This window comes from Tenrec ecaudatus, chromosome 1 (genome assembly GCF_050624435.1).
Source record: "Tenrec ecaudatus isolate mTenEca1 chromosome 1, mTenEca1.hap1, whole genome shotgun sequence".
Lineage (NCBI taxonomy): Eukaryota > Metazoa > Chordata > Mammalia > Afrosoricida > Tenrecidae > Tenrec > Tenrec ecaudatus.
In genome coordinates, this window is record NC_134530.1 from 261965483 (window position 1) to 261980984 (window position 15502).

Sequence of the window (15502 nt, forward strand, 5' to 3'; positions counted from 1 at the left end):
CCAGTGGCTCAAACCGGGCTTTTCAAATTAGCATGCACTAGGGCCAAGCTCTGGACCCTTCCCAAAAGCTTCATGTTGGGGGTGGCGCCTGACAATGTGCATTTCTGACAAGCTCCCAGGACAACACAGCAGCAAGTTGAGAACACAAGCGAAGGAGTTCCTTTGCTCTGACTTTAGGAGGCCTCTGCATTTCTTAAAGGATGGCGCTGCTGGGCAGACCAGCAGTGTTCAGTGATGAAACCTGAGCCAGATCCACAGCCGGGCAGCCTCGTGGACAGGAATTTGTACTGTGTGGTCTCAGGTATATTTTTAACCCTTTCATGCATTTCACTGGTAAAATGTAGGAACCAGCATGAACAACGAGAAGCCGGAGGATAAAAATGAGCTCACCAAACAAAAACAGAAGTGTTCAGTGCAAAGTTCAGACCTCGGCTCCTAACTAACTCCATGGGTCCCCCTCAACCACTCCAGGTGCTGAGGACTCCGGGAGGCACGGTGGGCGGTAGAAGGCCATTACTAATGTGTTTGGAATGACAAAGCCGTTTGCTGTTGTTCAAACAGGAATCATGCGCGTCCTACATACAGCAGGTGGGCTTTTAGGTTGGCAACTTTGTATGGCCCAGGAAAGGGATGCTGACCATTGCTACAGAACAATGCCAAAGCGTTGTGCTTCTCAGCTGGTCAGCTGCAGGGCCTGGAGTCTGGTTGTCTCCAGTAATCCAGAAAGATGCGTACATCTGGTCTCGAGAGGTTAAAAACGCTCACCTGGGCCCTTTCCGTTCTTTATGCCTGCCCTCCCATCTCAATCCAAAGGGCTTGATAAAGAGTCAGTGAGCTTTGTGGTCCCTGGCACTCCTGTGGGTACAGACATAAGCAGACCAGGGAGGAGAACTGAACATATCATCTGACAGAACTGGCCAGTTCCAGATAACCCGTAAGCAAGTATATATTCTTAAATATTTTAAAACCTCTACAGCACCGTGTGCCCAGGCTCTGGCTGTGAGCGCCAGGGTTGACTCCCGGTGTAGCGTGGACGTGAAGTAGGTAAGTGCTTCTGGCACCAGCCCCTCCCTACCTGCTTCCCACATGACAATGATTATTCCAGATGACTATAAGTAACCAGCAATAAAAGGTGGACACATTTGAAAAGGGTGACAAAAATGGCAATGAAGCAGAGGCTTAGAAAAGCCAATCCAATTACAACCCTCAAACACCGGTCACATCCATCCAGTAAACAAACAAAAACCAGGAAAAAGTGCAGCTGCCACTGGAAATTTTTATCTATAAAGTTTTGTCTCTTTATTTAAGTTAAACAATTTTCAAGGATGGTTTCCATCTATAAAATGAATAAAGTACAAGCTCTGTACAGCAGTTCTTTTTAAAAATCAACTGGAAAAAAAATTACCAAACTATATTTTGAATTTGCAAAACATACACAGATACCATCATTTTAGCGCTGATGAAGACACAGGAGAGACCAGCACAGAGAAGACAACTAACCGTGTGTCGCACTTTGCTCCAAGGGCTCTTAGGAAAGAAGTTTCATTTTTAAAAAATGGCGGGGGGCGGGGGGGGGGGGAGGGTGGGATTGTCCCAGACTGAAAGATAATGCAATCACAGTAAGTCACTTTGGCACACTGTGTCATGTAAACATAGCCCACTAAGGACCTCTCCCACCTGACGCTCAGGCTGCCTCCCAGGGCCCGGCCAGCCGGTGGGAGCTGGCAGTCGCATCTCTAAGGTACAAGAGTTGACGAGACTCGGGGTGGGGTGGGGTGCGGAGTGTGGGTGACGGATTCAAGAAACCTGATTGGAAAACAAGTCAAATTGAGCTGGCATCAATGGGCTTTCTCCCTCACAGCAGAAGCCCACAGGCGACCGGTGCCTGCCACCAGAACACAGGACTCACTAAGCCCTAGTCTGTAGCCAGCAGCCTTTACAAGTACCTCAGTGTGATTTTCCTTAGATTCCCCCCGAGAACTGACTTGTAGCCAGGATCCGTGTCTAAAGAGAAAAGTGGGCGATATGAAATCTGATTTATTAGCCAGCTTGTTCACTTAAAATATATCGGACTGCTTGGCAGTGCAGCAAAATGGGAAAGACACAGACAAGGACCACTTGAGATGGTCCCTGGCATAAGCCCCCCAATCACAAAGTGGGCTTCCGTGGAGCAAGAGAGAAGACGGACAACATCCCCGTCTCTAGAGGAATGGGCAGGAATGGAAGCGGCACCCACCAGGGTCAACTCAGAAGAATCTTCTAGGCCACTTCTAGTTCTGTGACCTCAGCTGGCCCCCGAAGGAGCCGATAAGCGTGCATCTGGGCAGGCAGCGAGAGCGCAGCATCGCGTTTGCTGTCGGACCCACCAACTTGGGATGGGGTCTCTGAGTGGGTGAGGGGACAGGGGCTGCGGAAGCAGAACGAGGCTCTGGGGACGGCTGGTGGTCACGGGAGGAAGCAGTAGTCCAAGTGACTAGGCTGTCTTGCACATTCTTACTTCAATCCCAAACCGTCTCCTGCTTTATCCTGGCATCTGGGACCTTGGCCAAGCTCCCCGTCTGTGCCACAGGTCCTCCATGGGAGTTAGCTGGTGTTCAGTTACTGTTTGGCTCCCTCCTGATTCGTCATCCGGAAGGCTCAGAAGCGGTGGCCATGGGGCGCGGGCTCAGGAAATGGAGCGGCATCTGGCAGTTGGGCGGGGCCGGGGCCGGCAGGTGGAGCTCGGGGCCTGGCCGCTGTAATCTTGCTGGGGTTGCTAATGCCCCAGGATGCCAATTACAGAAGCTGTAAATAAGGCTTGTTTTCGGGCTGAGACTAATCACCCCCCTTCTGCTGGAAGCTCAATGACTTCCGAAAGCCCCAACGTGCTCAAATTGTCATTAGCCCAGTGTGCGCATGTGACCGCTTCCCGAGCCAGCTGTCTGCCCGGCTGCAGGGCAGAGAGCCGAGGGGAGCAAGCTGTGGGGTTGGTTGCTTTTTCTTAAGAGAAAATTAATTTAAAAAGAACCGAAGCAACATTTGTCAAAATGAGGAAGCGATACAGGTTTACAGACACCAAAAGCACGCAAAGGGGATCCCAAGACACAGCAGGAGCTCCTCCTGCAGCTGCTTCCCAGGCCTCCCGCCCCACAGGTGCCAGCTGCGGGGATGTGGGGCTCAATCCAGCTGGCCAAAGTAGCACCTACTTGCTGATAAGGCTCCAGGAGGCAAGCGGGGCCCTCAAAGGGCTCCAGTCCCCCCAACTCCGCCGGAGGGTCTGGGCTACGTGGTGGAAAAGTTACACGATGATGGCAACTTGCAGAAGCCGAAGGGAACTGACCGTCAATTCTTTCCTAATATATATTGATATTTAGTGTCCCATCATGGAAAAGTTCATATTCAATTACAGCAAGTCCATTACATGGAGGGGTATCGGGGCTAGGAAGGCGGTTGGGGCTGGAGGAGGAGGAGTGGTGGGGGCCTGGGGTGAGGGGGGTGGGGCGCGGGGAGGCGCGAGAAACGACGGCAACCTGCAAAATGGTATGATTCGGTTTGGTGGGAATCATAAAGGATTTGATGAGATCACACATGATTTCGAGAGTCTTCCGCTCTGCCATGACACAGCATCTCCATCCCGTTCTCCTTGCGGCCCTCCAATGTGGCGGGCGGGCCACTTCCCTAGTGTCCATCGTTGTCCTGGGTGTGGCGTGCGGGCCAGTGGGCCCGAGCCCAAGTGGAAGCTGGCAGGAGAGGGGCCGGCTTGGCCTGCCAGGAGCGCTGGCTGCAGAGGCATCGAGGGAGGGAGGAGCCGCTGCCTTCTTCCTGCTTCCTTTCTGTGTCCACACAGCCCCCACACCCTGCTGAAGTTCTTCCAACGTTCGGACGTGATGGAATACTGAGGTATATAGTTTCGTGGAAAGTTTAAGAATCATAATCGAGAATGTGATCGCCAGTACTCAGCGAGCGGAGCCAGAGCCAGGGTGCACAGCTCGGCCGCTATTGCTGCAGGTTGAGCGAGAACTTCCACTGCTGGGACAGGGCAGGGCCGCACACCTCCACGCTCAGGCCCCCGTTCTTGGCCGTGCGGCTGTCCAGGCACAGGTTGCTGCCCACGTGCCGCAGCTTGGAGTTGCCCTCGATCTGCTCCCATTTCTGCAAAACACGAGGGAGAAACATTACACAAACCTTAGGCAGGGACTTCTGGCTGCACCAAAAACAGCACATAAACTTGTTCGGGCCTCTGACCAAGGGCGTTAGTCAGCACAACCAAGGCCCACACTCCCGAGGGGCTAAGGAGGCCAGAAAGGCGTGCATGCTCTCGGCACTGGTTTTTCTGCATGCCTGCAGCCTCCTCTTTGGGGGCTCTCTGCTCTGGACCCAGAGTTCTGTGCAACAGCAGAGCCCTCACACCAGGGAGGCTGCTGCTGGAAGGAATTCGCATGCACTGACAAGAAGACCTGGTCCCCTCCAGGGACGTGCTCCAGGAACTCAGCCGGAGCCAAGAGCGTGCTCAGTCCCAAACCACAGAGCCCCCCGTAGGGCCTCATGCTCAGTGGAAGCAGAGGACTAGCGTCAGGCTGAACGAGAGGGAAAGAAACGTGTGTGTGCATGCGCTATGACGCTGAGGAGGCTTGGGTCCTATCCCGTCTTCCCTACTGGTGAGAAACCCATTGCAGCCGGCGTGAATTCCCGCAATCTCAGTGGTGTACGCTCCCTGCCGGAGGCCAGGCAACATTTGCCCGTCTCTGTATGCAGTGGCTCAGTGCGTCCCTACTGGTGGGCACACTCACACACACGCCTACACAAACTCAGTCGGAGCCACAGCCTGCAGCCCAGGATGAAGGAAGCCCGAGGACCCGCTGCCTTGTTTAGCAAGTGGTATAAAGAGTACCACACTGCTCACAGATCTACAGTGTGTTCTCACGAGAAGCCCTGTCTCCATTAAGGACGTCTGTGATTCCACTTAATGTTTCACGCGGTGCGCACTATGCTCCTCTACCTCAGGAGCGTTGCACACCCTCTTGCCTCCCTTGGGTTATGCACACGTTGCCCAACCACACAGACGTGCGCTCCAGCGGTCAGGCACAGTGGCTTCAGGAGCCTCTTCTCAAGGGGCCAGTGGCAGGAGGCCTGGCACTGTGTGTGACATTCTCTGTAGGCCACACACGAGCTCCCAGTGAATGTCCAGAGCCCCCGGTGCAGGGGCTACGGAGTGCGTACGCTCTTCACGGCGCTCCCTGAGCACCCCGCTCCTGCTCCCCTCCTCCATTGCCACGGAAAGCTATGTGGCTGCCAAGATCCAGGCCACCTCGGAAGTGTCCAGAACCACTTCAGCAGATAACGTGGAACAAAAGGAATCGGACTCCATTCTCTGTGGGGACTCTATCATGTGTCAAAGCATCAATTAATGTGACCCAGTCAAGTCCCAGCTGGATCCTTGGAAGGCAGCCGTCAGAACTGACTGGCCCACCCACCCACCGATGAGCTCTGTGGTGAGGGCTGATGTCCCAGAGCGCCATGGGCTGCAAAGGCGCCGTCGCTCAGGGCTGGGATGTCACAGTCCCCAGGTACACACATTTTGCTTGCAGTCTGTTTCTGTCCCACGATGCCTTTAAAGAGGGGCTGGCTATGATTCACCAGACAAGGGGCCGGCAGAAACACCCATCCGTTCTTGAAAAACGGCCGTTTGAAAACAAACAAAAAATGGTCTGCAGACCAGACAACATCGCTGGCTCAAACTCGCTGCCACCGAGTCAGTGGCGACTTACAGCAACCCTAAAGGACAGGGTAGAACTGTCCCCATGAGTTTCTCTCTGCGACTGTAACTGTACAGGAGTAGAAAGCCGTGTCTTTTCCCCGCAGAGCGGTTGGTGGTTTTGAACTGCTGATTGTGCAGATTTCAGCCCAACACATAACCACTACGCCACCGAGCTCCTCTGATGCCAAAAGACAGTGGGTATTAAGCAAGACCTGTAAATACGTCACCAGAAGGGTCCACGTTTTTGGGTGGCTGGCAGTGAGCAGGAACTCAGTCCACTGCCAATGTAGGCTGAACCAGAAAGGGAGCACCCTGGACGTGGCTGGTGTTTGGGAGAGGAACACGTGACAACGCGACTTTTGCAAGCACTTCCTTGATAAGTTTAAACCAGTACCAACTTAGAAAGGAGCAGCTGAAAGAGCACTGCGGAGGCAGTTAAGAGACCCAGAGTCCTCGCCTGCCTTTCCCCGTGTGCCCTGGGGGAGGAGGGATTCGGTTCCTGGGCTCCAGCATCCCACTTTGTGGAATGAGTGCTGGGTGAGTGAGGGTCTGCTGGGGCTCTTGGCTCTGAGAGGCGCGGTGCTCCACGCAGGTCAGTGAGGGCCCAGCACGGTGGCCCAGCACGGCGGCTACCCACCTGCTGGATTAGCTGTTCCTGTCTCTCTCTTTCTGACACCTCAGCCCAGGGCGCCAAAGACAGTGACAACCACAAAACACGCCAGAGAAAACGGCCTTAGGATTAGGTGTAAAGTCTTGTGTAAAGACTTTCAAAAGGTTTATAGAACAAGTCCGTTATCTTTCAATCCTAGCTTTCCACAAACTTCTTGGAGCGCCCTTGTGTATTCTAAGCAGTTTGGGAAAAAATAAAGTGCAAAATACGTGTGTGCGTATGTATTTAGGGAAGTGTGTGTGTGAAGGAGCCCCCGTGACACTGTGGGCTCGCTACGGGGCTGCTGACCATTGTCAGCAGTTCAAAACCCACCAGGTGCTCTCCAGTTGAAGCCGTCTGTTCCCACAGAGGGTTAAAGTCTTGAAGAAGAAGCCCTCCTTGGGGCTGCTAGGATTCACAATCGACTTGATGGCAGTGGGTTTAGTTTTGGTGTGGGGTGCGTGCGTGCGTGCGTGCGTATAATGCCTTTCAAACTTCAGCATTTAAAACCTTTTAATATATTTTATCAGAAAACATATTTAGAGAATAAATGCAATTTCTATTTAAAACATTCAGTGGCCTGGAGAGAAAACTGAGAGTGTAACGGGGTATATGCAATGCTATTAGACCTTTGGCTTAAGAAATTGAAGAAAAGCTTTTGACCCATCCAAAGGACAGGATAGGTGTAGCCAGAGCTGGTGGTGGTGTCCAGGCAGAGTCAGAGGTAGGAACAGTTCTCCCCGGGGTGCAGCCCCCTCCCCTCCTCCCAAAACTGCTAACACAGTGATGGTCCCGGTAGCCCAGACCCACACCGCACCCTGGAGGACACAGGTGAGCACGGAGCTCGTAAGGGGGTCTAGACACTCGGCAGATGCTCACACCTCCCCTCACACAGACATACGCAGCTCTGGCGGGGAGTGCAGGCAGGCAGGCTCTGAGTCTCACCTGTCTGCTGTCATTCTCTCGGCAGCCCTGGAGCTTGATGAGAGCGCCAGGGGCGCGGTCTACCACAGTCAGGCACAAGTCCATGTGCTTCACGGACTTGTCCTTGGTCAAGGCCCATTCCTGGAACACACAAGACGGGAAATGAAACAAAGATCCAACAGGGCAATAAACAGGGTCGGGCATTAAGATCACAAGCTCCTGGACCAACTCCAAACCGGCCAATCACTTTCCGACGAAGGGCCAGTCTGCATGGAGATAGGTCTGAGGTGGCCTCTTGCTGGAGCACTGTAAGCTGGCCTATTGATGGACAAATGTGCTGTGAGAACCTTAGAGAGTAGAGCTAATGGTATTAGCCATTTCACTGCAAATGCAAGTGAGCGGTTTATACATTTCCAAAACAAAATGTCAGCTGTCAAGACGGTCACTACACTGAGCTCACAATCTACAAGGGAGCCAATTGCCTGCTTTTCTGCCTGCATTACTTTGGAATCACCACCCCTGTAGACAGCCATATGATTGTCCGTGTCAGCTCACTCCTGCCCAGGATGCCCACTTTTAGGGGCTCCATGTCAATTCAATTATGTATGAGGATGGATTTCAACGTGTGAAAATAATAAATTATATATTATGCACAATCGATCAAAAAACAAAGTGTGTAGCCTCATCACTGGGCACCACGTTGATCTAGAGAGGCAGATAAAATGATTTCAAAGCCCTAGAAAGGAATCTACAGATCAACACTGCTAAGTTTACACCAGCCCCACCGGCTAACATCCACGGAGTGCTTGCTGTGTGGCAGGAGTTCCACGAGGGACTATTATTATTTCTAGATGACACAAGGTCACAGAGGATACAGAGGAGCCCCGGTGGCATGGTGGTTACACATTGGGCTGCGATCCACAAAATAAACACACACACACACACACATCCGAGTTTAAGTGAAAGAAGTATTGTACTAGGGCTGTGGTTCATGCACGCAGGGCTCTATCCCAAACAATACCCTTAGCGATGTATCTGCTACCAGCAGATGGCAGCAGATAAGCTCCCTCAGGGATGCAGCATTTGTCTTAGTTCTGTTAGGCTGTCTAAAAGCATCAAAAGATTGGTGTGTGAATGCACATCATGGAAAAACAGCTATTTTGAGGTTATCAATATCAAAATTTTCACAAAACTCAAATGCATCTTATCAAGCTTTGTAACAAGCTTCTGCAACTGCTGCCACACAGAAAACAAGTTTCCAGGGAAGGTTAAAACTCACTGCCACGGGGCCATTGTGACGCCACCGAGCAACCCTGTGGGACAGGAAAGACCTGCCCCTGGGGTGTCTGCGACACGACTCCAAGAGAGTCGAACGCCTCAGTTACTCCCGTGAAGGAAGGTGAGCAGTCAAAGATGAGGCGAGAGAGGTTCAACTGTCAGCGTGGACGCATGAAGCAACTCTGGCTGAGGTGCAGGAACTGGGGGAAGAGGATCGTAGTGTTAACATCGATGCAATAGCTACTGACGCTGCCGTTTCACGTGGTTTGGCGTTGTCAGTTCTGAGCGGACCTCAGGGGCCTTATTACGAAGCAGCACTAGAGAGACTGGAGACTGCTCTGTGGGAGGACAGCCGGGGAAGCTGCACCGGGAATGTGCTTTCTGTCCTGACAGTGCAGCTGCTCATTCTTCAAGGGGAGCAAAGGCTGTCCCCCAGGAGAGCCTCACCCGGAAGCCTACCACACCCACGCTGCAGCCCTATCTTGTCTGGTGGCTTCCCAAACCCAGAGAACACCTCAAAAGAAGAGGAGTTGAATTCGCTGAGGCTGCCCAACGGCCCTTGGAGCACAGTGTAACGGAAGGGTGCACACCTAGATGGAGGGGAAGCTGAGCAAACAATAGCTTCACATTTGGACATTTTTGCTTAGTAAAAGTTTCTATCCTTTGGTGCCAATATTTTCTGACTTACAATCATCTATTTATGTACACATACATATACAAACACACATTTATTCAAAGGGGCTTTAAAAAGTTCATGGAAAAAACTCCCATTATTTTTTACTTCCATTTTCCCATGAACTGTATGAGGTAACCTTGTATAAATTTAGACCCGAGAAGACAGAGTTGAAAGGAAAACCTCTCTGAACAATAACTAAGACCAACATGAAGGCAGGAAGTCAGAGAGCAGGGCGACTGGCAAGCGCCAGACACAGGAGGGGCTGGGCGTCAGAAGGGCTGGACTCAGTGGTCAGGAGAACCACCCACCTCCTCTGAGATCAAGAAGGAACAAAGCTTCTTACAATTCAGAATCCCACGGGGACACCTCAGCCCCGTGCACCGCTCTGCCCTCATCATCCCCCGTCTGCGAGGCCGAGGAACCCCGAGGGGCATTCAAGAGCTCCACACTGTCACCAGGTTGGGGCAAGTGAGGTGATACAACATTTTAAGGGGCTAGGACGTGGTAGATGGACAGACAGATACATGCTCCACCCTTGAAGGGTTCCCTTTCAGTGGGGTAAAAGGATCGTGTACAAAGGAAGACATGGCGTGACTTTCTCTCACTGGCCACTGAGTGGATTCGGATGCACGGCACCCCTGTGGAAGAGAGCAGAACTGCCCCTTTGGGATTTCAAGGCTGTAAATCTTCACAGGAGCCAAGAGCCTCATGTTTCTCCCATGGAGTGGCCAGCAGGTTTGAACTGCTGACTTCGCCGTTAGAAGCCCAACATAGACCCACTATACCAGAGGCCCATGCAGCCCGCCAAGGACATTTTTCCGGCCTGCCGGGTATTTTTGCCCCATTTTGTTTTTTTACTTCAAAATAAGATATGTGCAGCATGCACAGGACTTTGTTCATAGTTTTTTTAAACTATAGTCTGGCCCTCCAACAGGCTGAGGACAGTGAACTGACCCCTGTTTAGAAAGTAGAGGACCCCTGCCCTGCACCATCAGGACATGGCTTTGGGTACTAATAAGTACTAAGAAGTATTCCCTTTTTTCTGTTCCACAGGGCAGAGGTATGGAAAGGAATCGGTAATCCTTGCAGGAGCCCACTATTTAGTACCTAAATTATCTGTATGTTATTAGAAAAATACAGAAATCTGGAGGTGAAAACTTCCCACACCACCTCTGGGGGGCCAGCCAAGGAGCACAGTGGCTGTCACTGGCCTAGGAGTGCCGAGAGCGGCTTGATCTTGCTGCTGACTTAGCTTGCACGTTTATATCAACAGTTCCCTCTCTGGACGTCAGCTTTCTCACTTTTTAATGAGTGTTTTTTCAAAGTACATTCCAAGTGGGATTCTGTGAAAAACAAGTTGTTCGCCAAATAAATGTGAGCAGCACTGAATACATGCCACATCTCTCGTCTGGAAATCCCCAAGTAGCCCGCTACAGCCTACAACAGGTGGACAGAAAAACAAAACCACATGCCCTGCTTAACTGAACATCGCCCAAACTTACACCTGGGCACCCCCCGGCCCCGCCTACCTGTGGCAGGTCCAGACCCTGGACCAGGAGGCATATTATCTGCGACTGGCATACAAGAGGCCAGATGACTGCTCCCAACAGTCCGTTGCTAGAAGATGCAGTGGGGTCTCTTCTAAAGCATAAATGTTCAGATGTAACGTCTCCCAAGTTTGCACGCCGCATTCAAGATTTCAAGGCCCCACTATTTAGTACGGCTCCTCGGGTCCCCAAAGGGGCAAGAAGAGGCGCCCTCACTTGTGGGGCGACGAGGAGGGCATTAGGTTGTCTTGCTGGTTGGAGAGGTGGGAGGGGACGTTGACCCCGTGAACGCTCAGGCCCTCTCGCTGCTACTCGGCTCGAGTGTCAGTATTTGAAAGCAGACTCGAGGCTGCCTTCCCGAAACCCTCATTGAGCATGCAAGCACCAGAGAGAACTGTGGCTTCCTTCTCTGACTGCATTCCAGTGATCTGAATTTGTTTTAAAAAGCAGACATAAACATGTCAGAAATGCTTTTCTGAGCTGCCCTTCTTAAGAGTAATGTCCTCTATTTCCTATGCGTCTGCCGCACGATCCTCAGGCAGACACCAGAAAGCAAAACAGACTCTTCCGAAGTAGCATAGCCTACTTCTAGTCAGGAAACGGGAGCTCTCCTCTCATTCCTCATTCATGGGGCACGCCATTCAAAAGAGCTTCGCGCCCCAGCCCTTCAGAGATGACCTGTGCGCAGTGGGCGTGGAGGCTGAAACATCTGGCAGGGGTTAGGAACCTCTCTGGCTTCGTTTTCCCTCAGGACTGTCCATCCAGTTCACTGGCTGCTACCCATGTGTAGCTGTTTGAATTCAAATGAAATGAAACAGAATGGCCAACACTGAGCTCCCTCACCTCACTAGCTGCATTCAAGAGCGCCACTGCTACATGTGACTGGCGGTGACAGAAGGGGGCAGCACCCATACAGAACACTCCCATCTTCACAGCCTCCCCAGCTCCAGGAAGTAGCTCAGGGCGCCTCAAAGTCATCCGAGTAAGATGTTCTCAGGTGTGGGGCGGGAAAACATCGTACTGTCTCACTGCTTCTAGGCTGCGAGCCTGTCTCTTCACTGGGAAACTCTGGGTGTTCATTCGAATCACGTAGGGGGGACCTATGGCAAATCCTGATGCTCTCTGGGGAGCCCAGGGTCAACAACATCCCAGAAAAGATCTCCAGGCGGTCCCGTGCGCCACGCTGGTGGAAAACTGAGAGCCAGAGGGACCGCGGTCCTGCCTGTGAGTTTCTTGGTGGCAGGCTGAACCCTGCAGCCCGTAGACCCAAGGGCCCAGCACACTGCTGGACTGGAGGCTTGCAGCAAGCGACTGCTGAAAAGGGATGAAACTCCCAGCGTGAGAAGGGCAGTGGTCTCTGGAGCGAAAAGGAGAGGCAGGAAGCACTGGGCCACAGTCCCTTGCCTGTTCTCCATAACCACCTGGAGGCGGCACCAGGGTTTCTGGTACACAGAGCAGGAGGGGCTTCTGGGCAGACCAGCACACGAGCCAAGGGTCCCCCCCACAGCACTGCTTAATGTCCTTCTGTAAAGCGGACAGAGCTGAAAGCAGCCAGCCACCTTTGGGTGGCCTCTTGCACAAGACCAATGGACTTCCTCCTTAAAGTACATTCCCAGAACAGCTTGTCACCACTGCTGCCAACTGGGACACGTTGACATAAACCTTTGACAGGTAACAGGTGTGTACCTGGATGCGCTGGCCAGCTGGGACGTGTGGCCATCTCTTTGTGGGTGCTCAGAGACCACCATTCTGCAGGGTCTGCGGCGCCAGAGGCCATCCCCTGGGCCTGGCCAAGCTTTAATCTTCTGGCCACTGCGGGGCCTGCCTCGGCCATTACTTCTCACTGAAGAGTGAGAACTGCGCTCCTTCCCCAAGGCCACGGTGAGGTGGGGACACAGGACAGGGCAGAGGAGCTGGGAGTCCTTTAGGAAGTGCTGGGGTCATTGACTTCTTTTAAAATGTTCCACGGGATGAGACCAAGACATATGGCTTCCTCATGACGCCGTTGAAATAGTCAGGATTGACCTTTCTAACTTTAACGGAAACATCACAACCTTTCAAATATGCAGAGGGAAACTGCAATGATTAATTGGGCAGCAGACGTACACTGAACAACAGAAAGTCCCAGATACCGATCAAATATTGATAGCTAGTGATGTGGGTTTTCATTTCCTTTATTTCGCAATATATGAACTAAAGTAACATTCCTATCTAAATTATTCAAATATCTGAGTTAATAACATGCTATCAAACATTGAGGATCATTTTCCTTCTACTATGAAACTTGAGACCTCCTGAGGAGGAGATCTCTCACTTTCCTTTTCAGGCTCACTGTTCGGAGGGCCTTTTATTAATCTCATTATGCCTACAGATGGAGACACGCAAACTTTCCCTAACTCCCTGCTTTCCCCAGGTTCACGCGCAAGTCCCCCCACCGTGTATATAACCTGTGGGAATGCAGGCTCTGGGGACCACTGCCCACCCCACCTCCAGAGGTCAGGCCCTGTCCAGCCTTCACTTCTTCCTCCCCTTCCCAAAGATGAGAGAAGGTCATGAAGAATGTGCAGACATTGATAATGAACATTTGAAATCATAAGCAATTATTATTGAATGTTGCAACCAGTTCATCTCTAGACAGGGAGCTATAATTTTAGCAGCAACTGTAGGTTAGCCCAGGTGGCACTGTCGGGGAAGGGTTAGACTGTTAACCACAAAGGTGGTGGTTCAAATCCACCCGCCACGCCACGGGCGAAAGATGAGGCTATTTGCTCTGGTAAAGATTTACAGCCTCACAAACCCTCTGTAGATTCAATATGAAATGGAATCAACCGCATGGCAGTGGGCGACTAGTGCCCGTGTTTGTTAAACACCTGCGAAGTGCCTAACGTCCAGAGACCAGAGATAAGACACAGAGCAGGATTTTGGAGGTGAAGACACACAGCAGAGAAGATAAGAGCTGGACACAGGGAAGAAGATCAAGCCCCTAATCCTGCCCTTGCCTGGACACTGGGAGCCCAGTACAAATGAGTAGCCAGTGCACCCTATTTCGCACGGCCACAGGGCCTGGTCCTTAAGCCCCCAAGAGCCGAGGCTGATGGCGGTGCTGGTGCCAACTAGGCAGTTTCTTATTTGCCTCAAGGCAGGCTGTGTACAGTGGAAGCCAGGCAGTTCTGGTCACAGGCACAGAACCGATCAGAGAGAGAGCTGGCAGTGGGATTTTCAGCCTTAGCGTCACACAGCCCTCCCCTCATCGGGCGTCATGTCCCCGGTTCACCCACACACATACCTGGTTCCCCCCAGCATTGTGACACTCGTATACTCCAACGACACCATCGGCAAAATGTCCCAAGGTATCAAGGCAGTTGGTGCCCTGCTGCAAGGCCCCGAAAGCAATATCCTGATGGTCTGGAACCCTGAAAAGCAACGTGAGAATCACCTGCTTAATTCCCCAGGCATGCCCTCTGCCCTCCACCAGCAGTTCCGCACAGTGACTTCATTCTAGTTTCAGAAAGGCCAAAGCGCGAGGCTTTACGCTGTCTGCTACACATCTCATGTTAGTGAGACAAGGTGCGTCTGAATTCCTGTGTTTCTAACACTTTCAGGTTTTAAGTTGCAGAAATGTTATTAATATTCCGCATTAAGAACATGCCCTGAAAAGGAAACGTTCTGGATATGCCTAGTCCTGATTTAGCCAACATTTTGCATTTATGACAATGGTAAAATAATCTACTATCGGACTGTGCTGTGCACTAACATTGATGTCTGGCAGTAGCAAACTCCTAGGTACCAGGCGAGAGTACTGCTGGCCCTGGTTCTCCGTGGTCTGCATTGATGCAGTGGTGTAGCCACCTTCCACTTTTATCTAAGGCTGACTTCCACTGAACAGCCTGACCATGAGAAGATACTCCTTGAGGTTGGGCTGACAGAAGTCATTTAGAAAAGCAGAGAAGAGAATGGGGTCGCCTCAAACTTTTTTACCAGGTTTAGGGTGTGACGTTTACAAAGGAAAAAGGAACACGTTAAGTGTATTTGTCTAGTGGCCTAATACCAAAAAGAGCACTATGGCATGATGAGTGAGAGAGTTGAGCATTACTACGTGACAGCCTGGCAGATAAACACGTGTGGGATTCATTGAAGGGCGGAGGGGTAAGTGGCTTGGTGAGCCTCACTTTTCTAGTTCTCTAGTCTCTTGTTCTCTGATGGTTGGACCAGGGTGCGGCTGTCTTAGCTGGCAAGGCTCACTTCCTGTGAGACATCCCTGAGGAGAAGCCGCATGGACCTACCCCGATGCAGCCCTGGGTGGTGGAGCAGCCACATGGAGACCCCTGCCAGTGCTGAGATGCTTACACCGCCACTGGATTCAAAGACTTTCTATCCACTGGCCTGTGATCCCCCTGCATCGGCGTGACTGTGTGTGTTTTGTGAGTTTGAGGATGACTTTGTAGATCGGTGTCAGACATATGGGCTACGTCAGACTTATGGGCTTGGACTGGACGGGGTTGGATGGTTTCTGAATGTACACTTGCCCTTTATATAAAACACTCTCTTATACATGTATGGGTTTCTATGGATTTGTCTCCCTAGCTTACCCAGAACTAACCCAATGAACAAGAGCAAACTGTGTGGCAATGAATGTGAACTCGAGTGCTGTATTTGCCACATGACACGTAGGCTCTTTTCAGACTCAGCCT

At 51.7% G+C, this 15502-nt stretch overlaps 1 protein-coding gene across 1 annotated transcript in view; it reads right to left on the reverse strand.

Moving 5' to 3' along the window:
* Positions 1–1280: 1280 nt before the first annotated feature.
* The window catches only part of GALNT2 (polypeptide N-acetylgalactosaminyltransferase 2), a 227465-nt gene continuing 213243 nt past the window's right edge, over positions 1281–15502 (reverse strand). The window contains exons 14-16 of the mRNA XM_075531987.1: positions 14098–14224; positions 7332–7451; positions 1281–4131 (exon numbers count right to left, since the gene is read on the reverse strand). Of these exons, the coding sequence (XP_075388102.1) occupies positions 3976–4131; positions 7332–7451; positions 14098–14224 (403 nt within the window). The 3' untranslated portion in view covers positions 1281–3975. The remainder of the gene's footprint in view (positions 4132–7331; positions 7452–14097; positions 14225–15502) is intronic.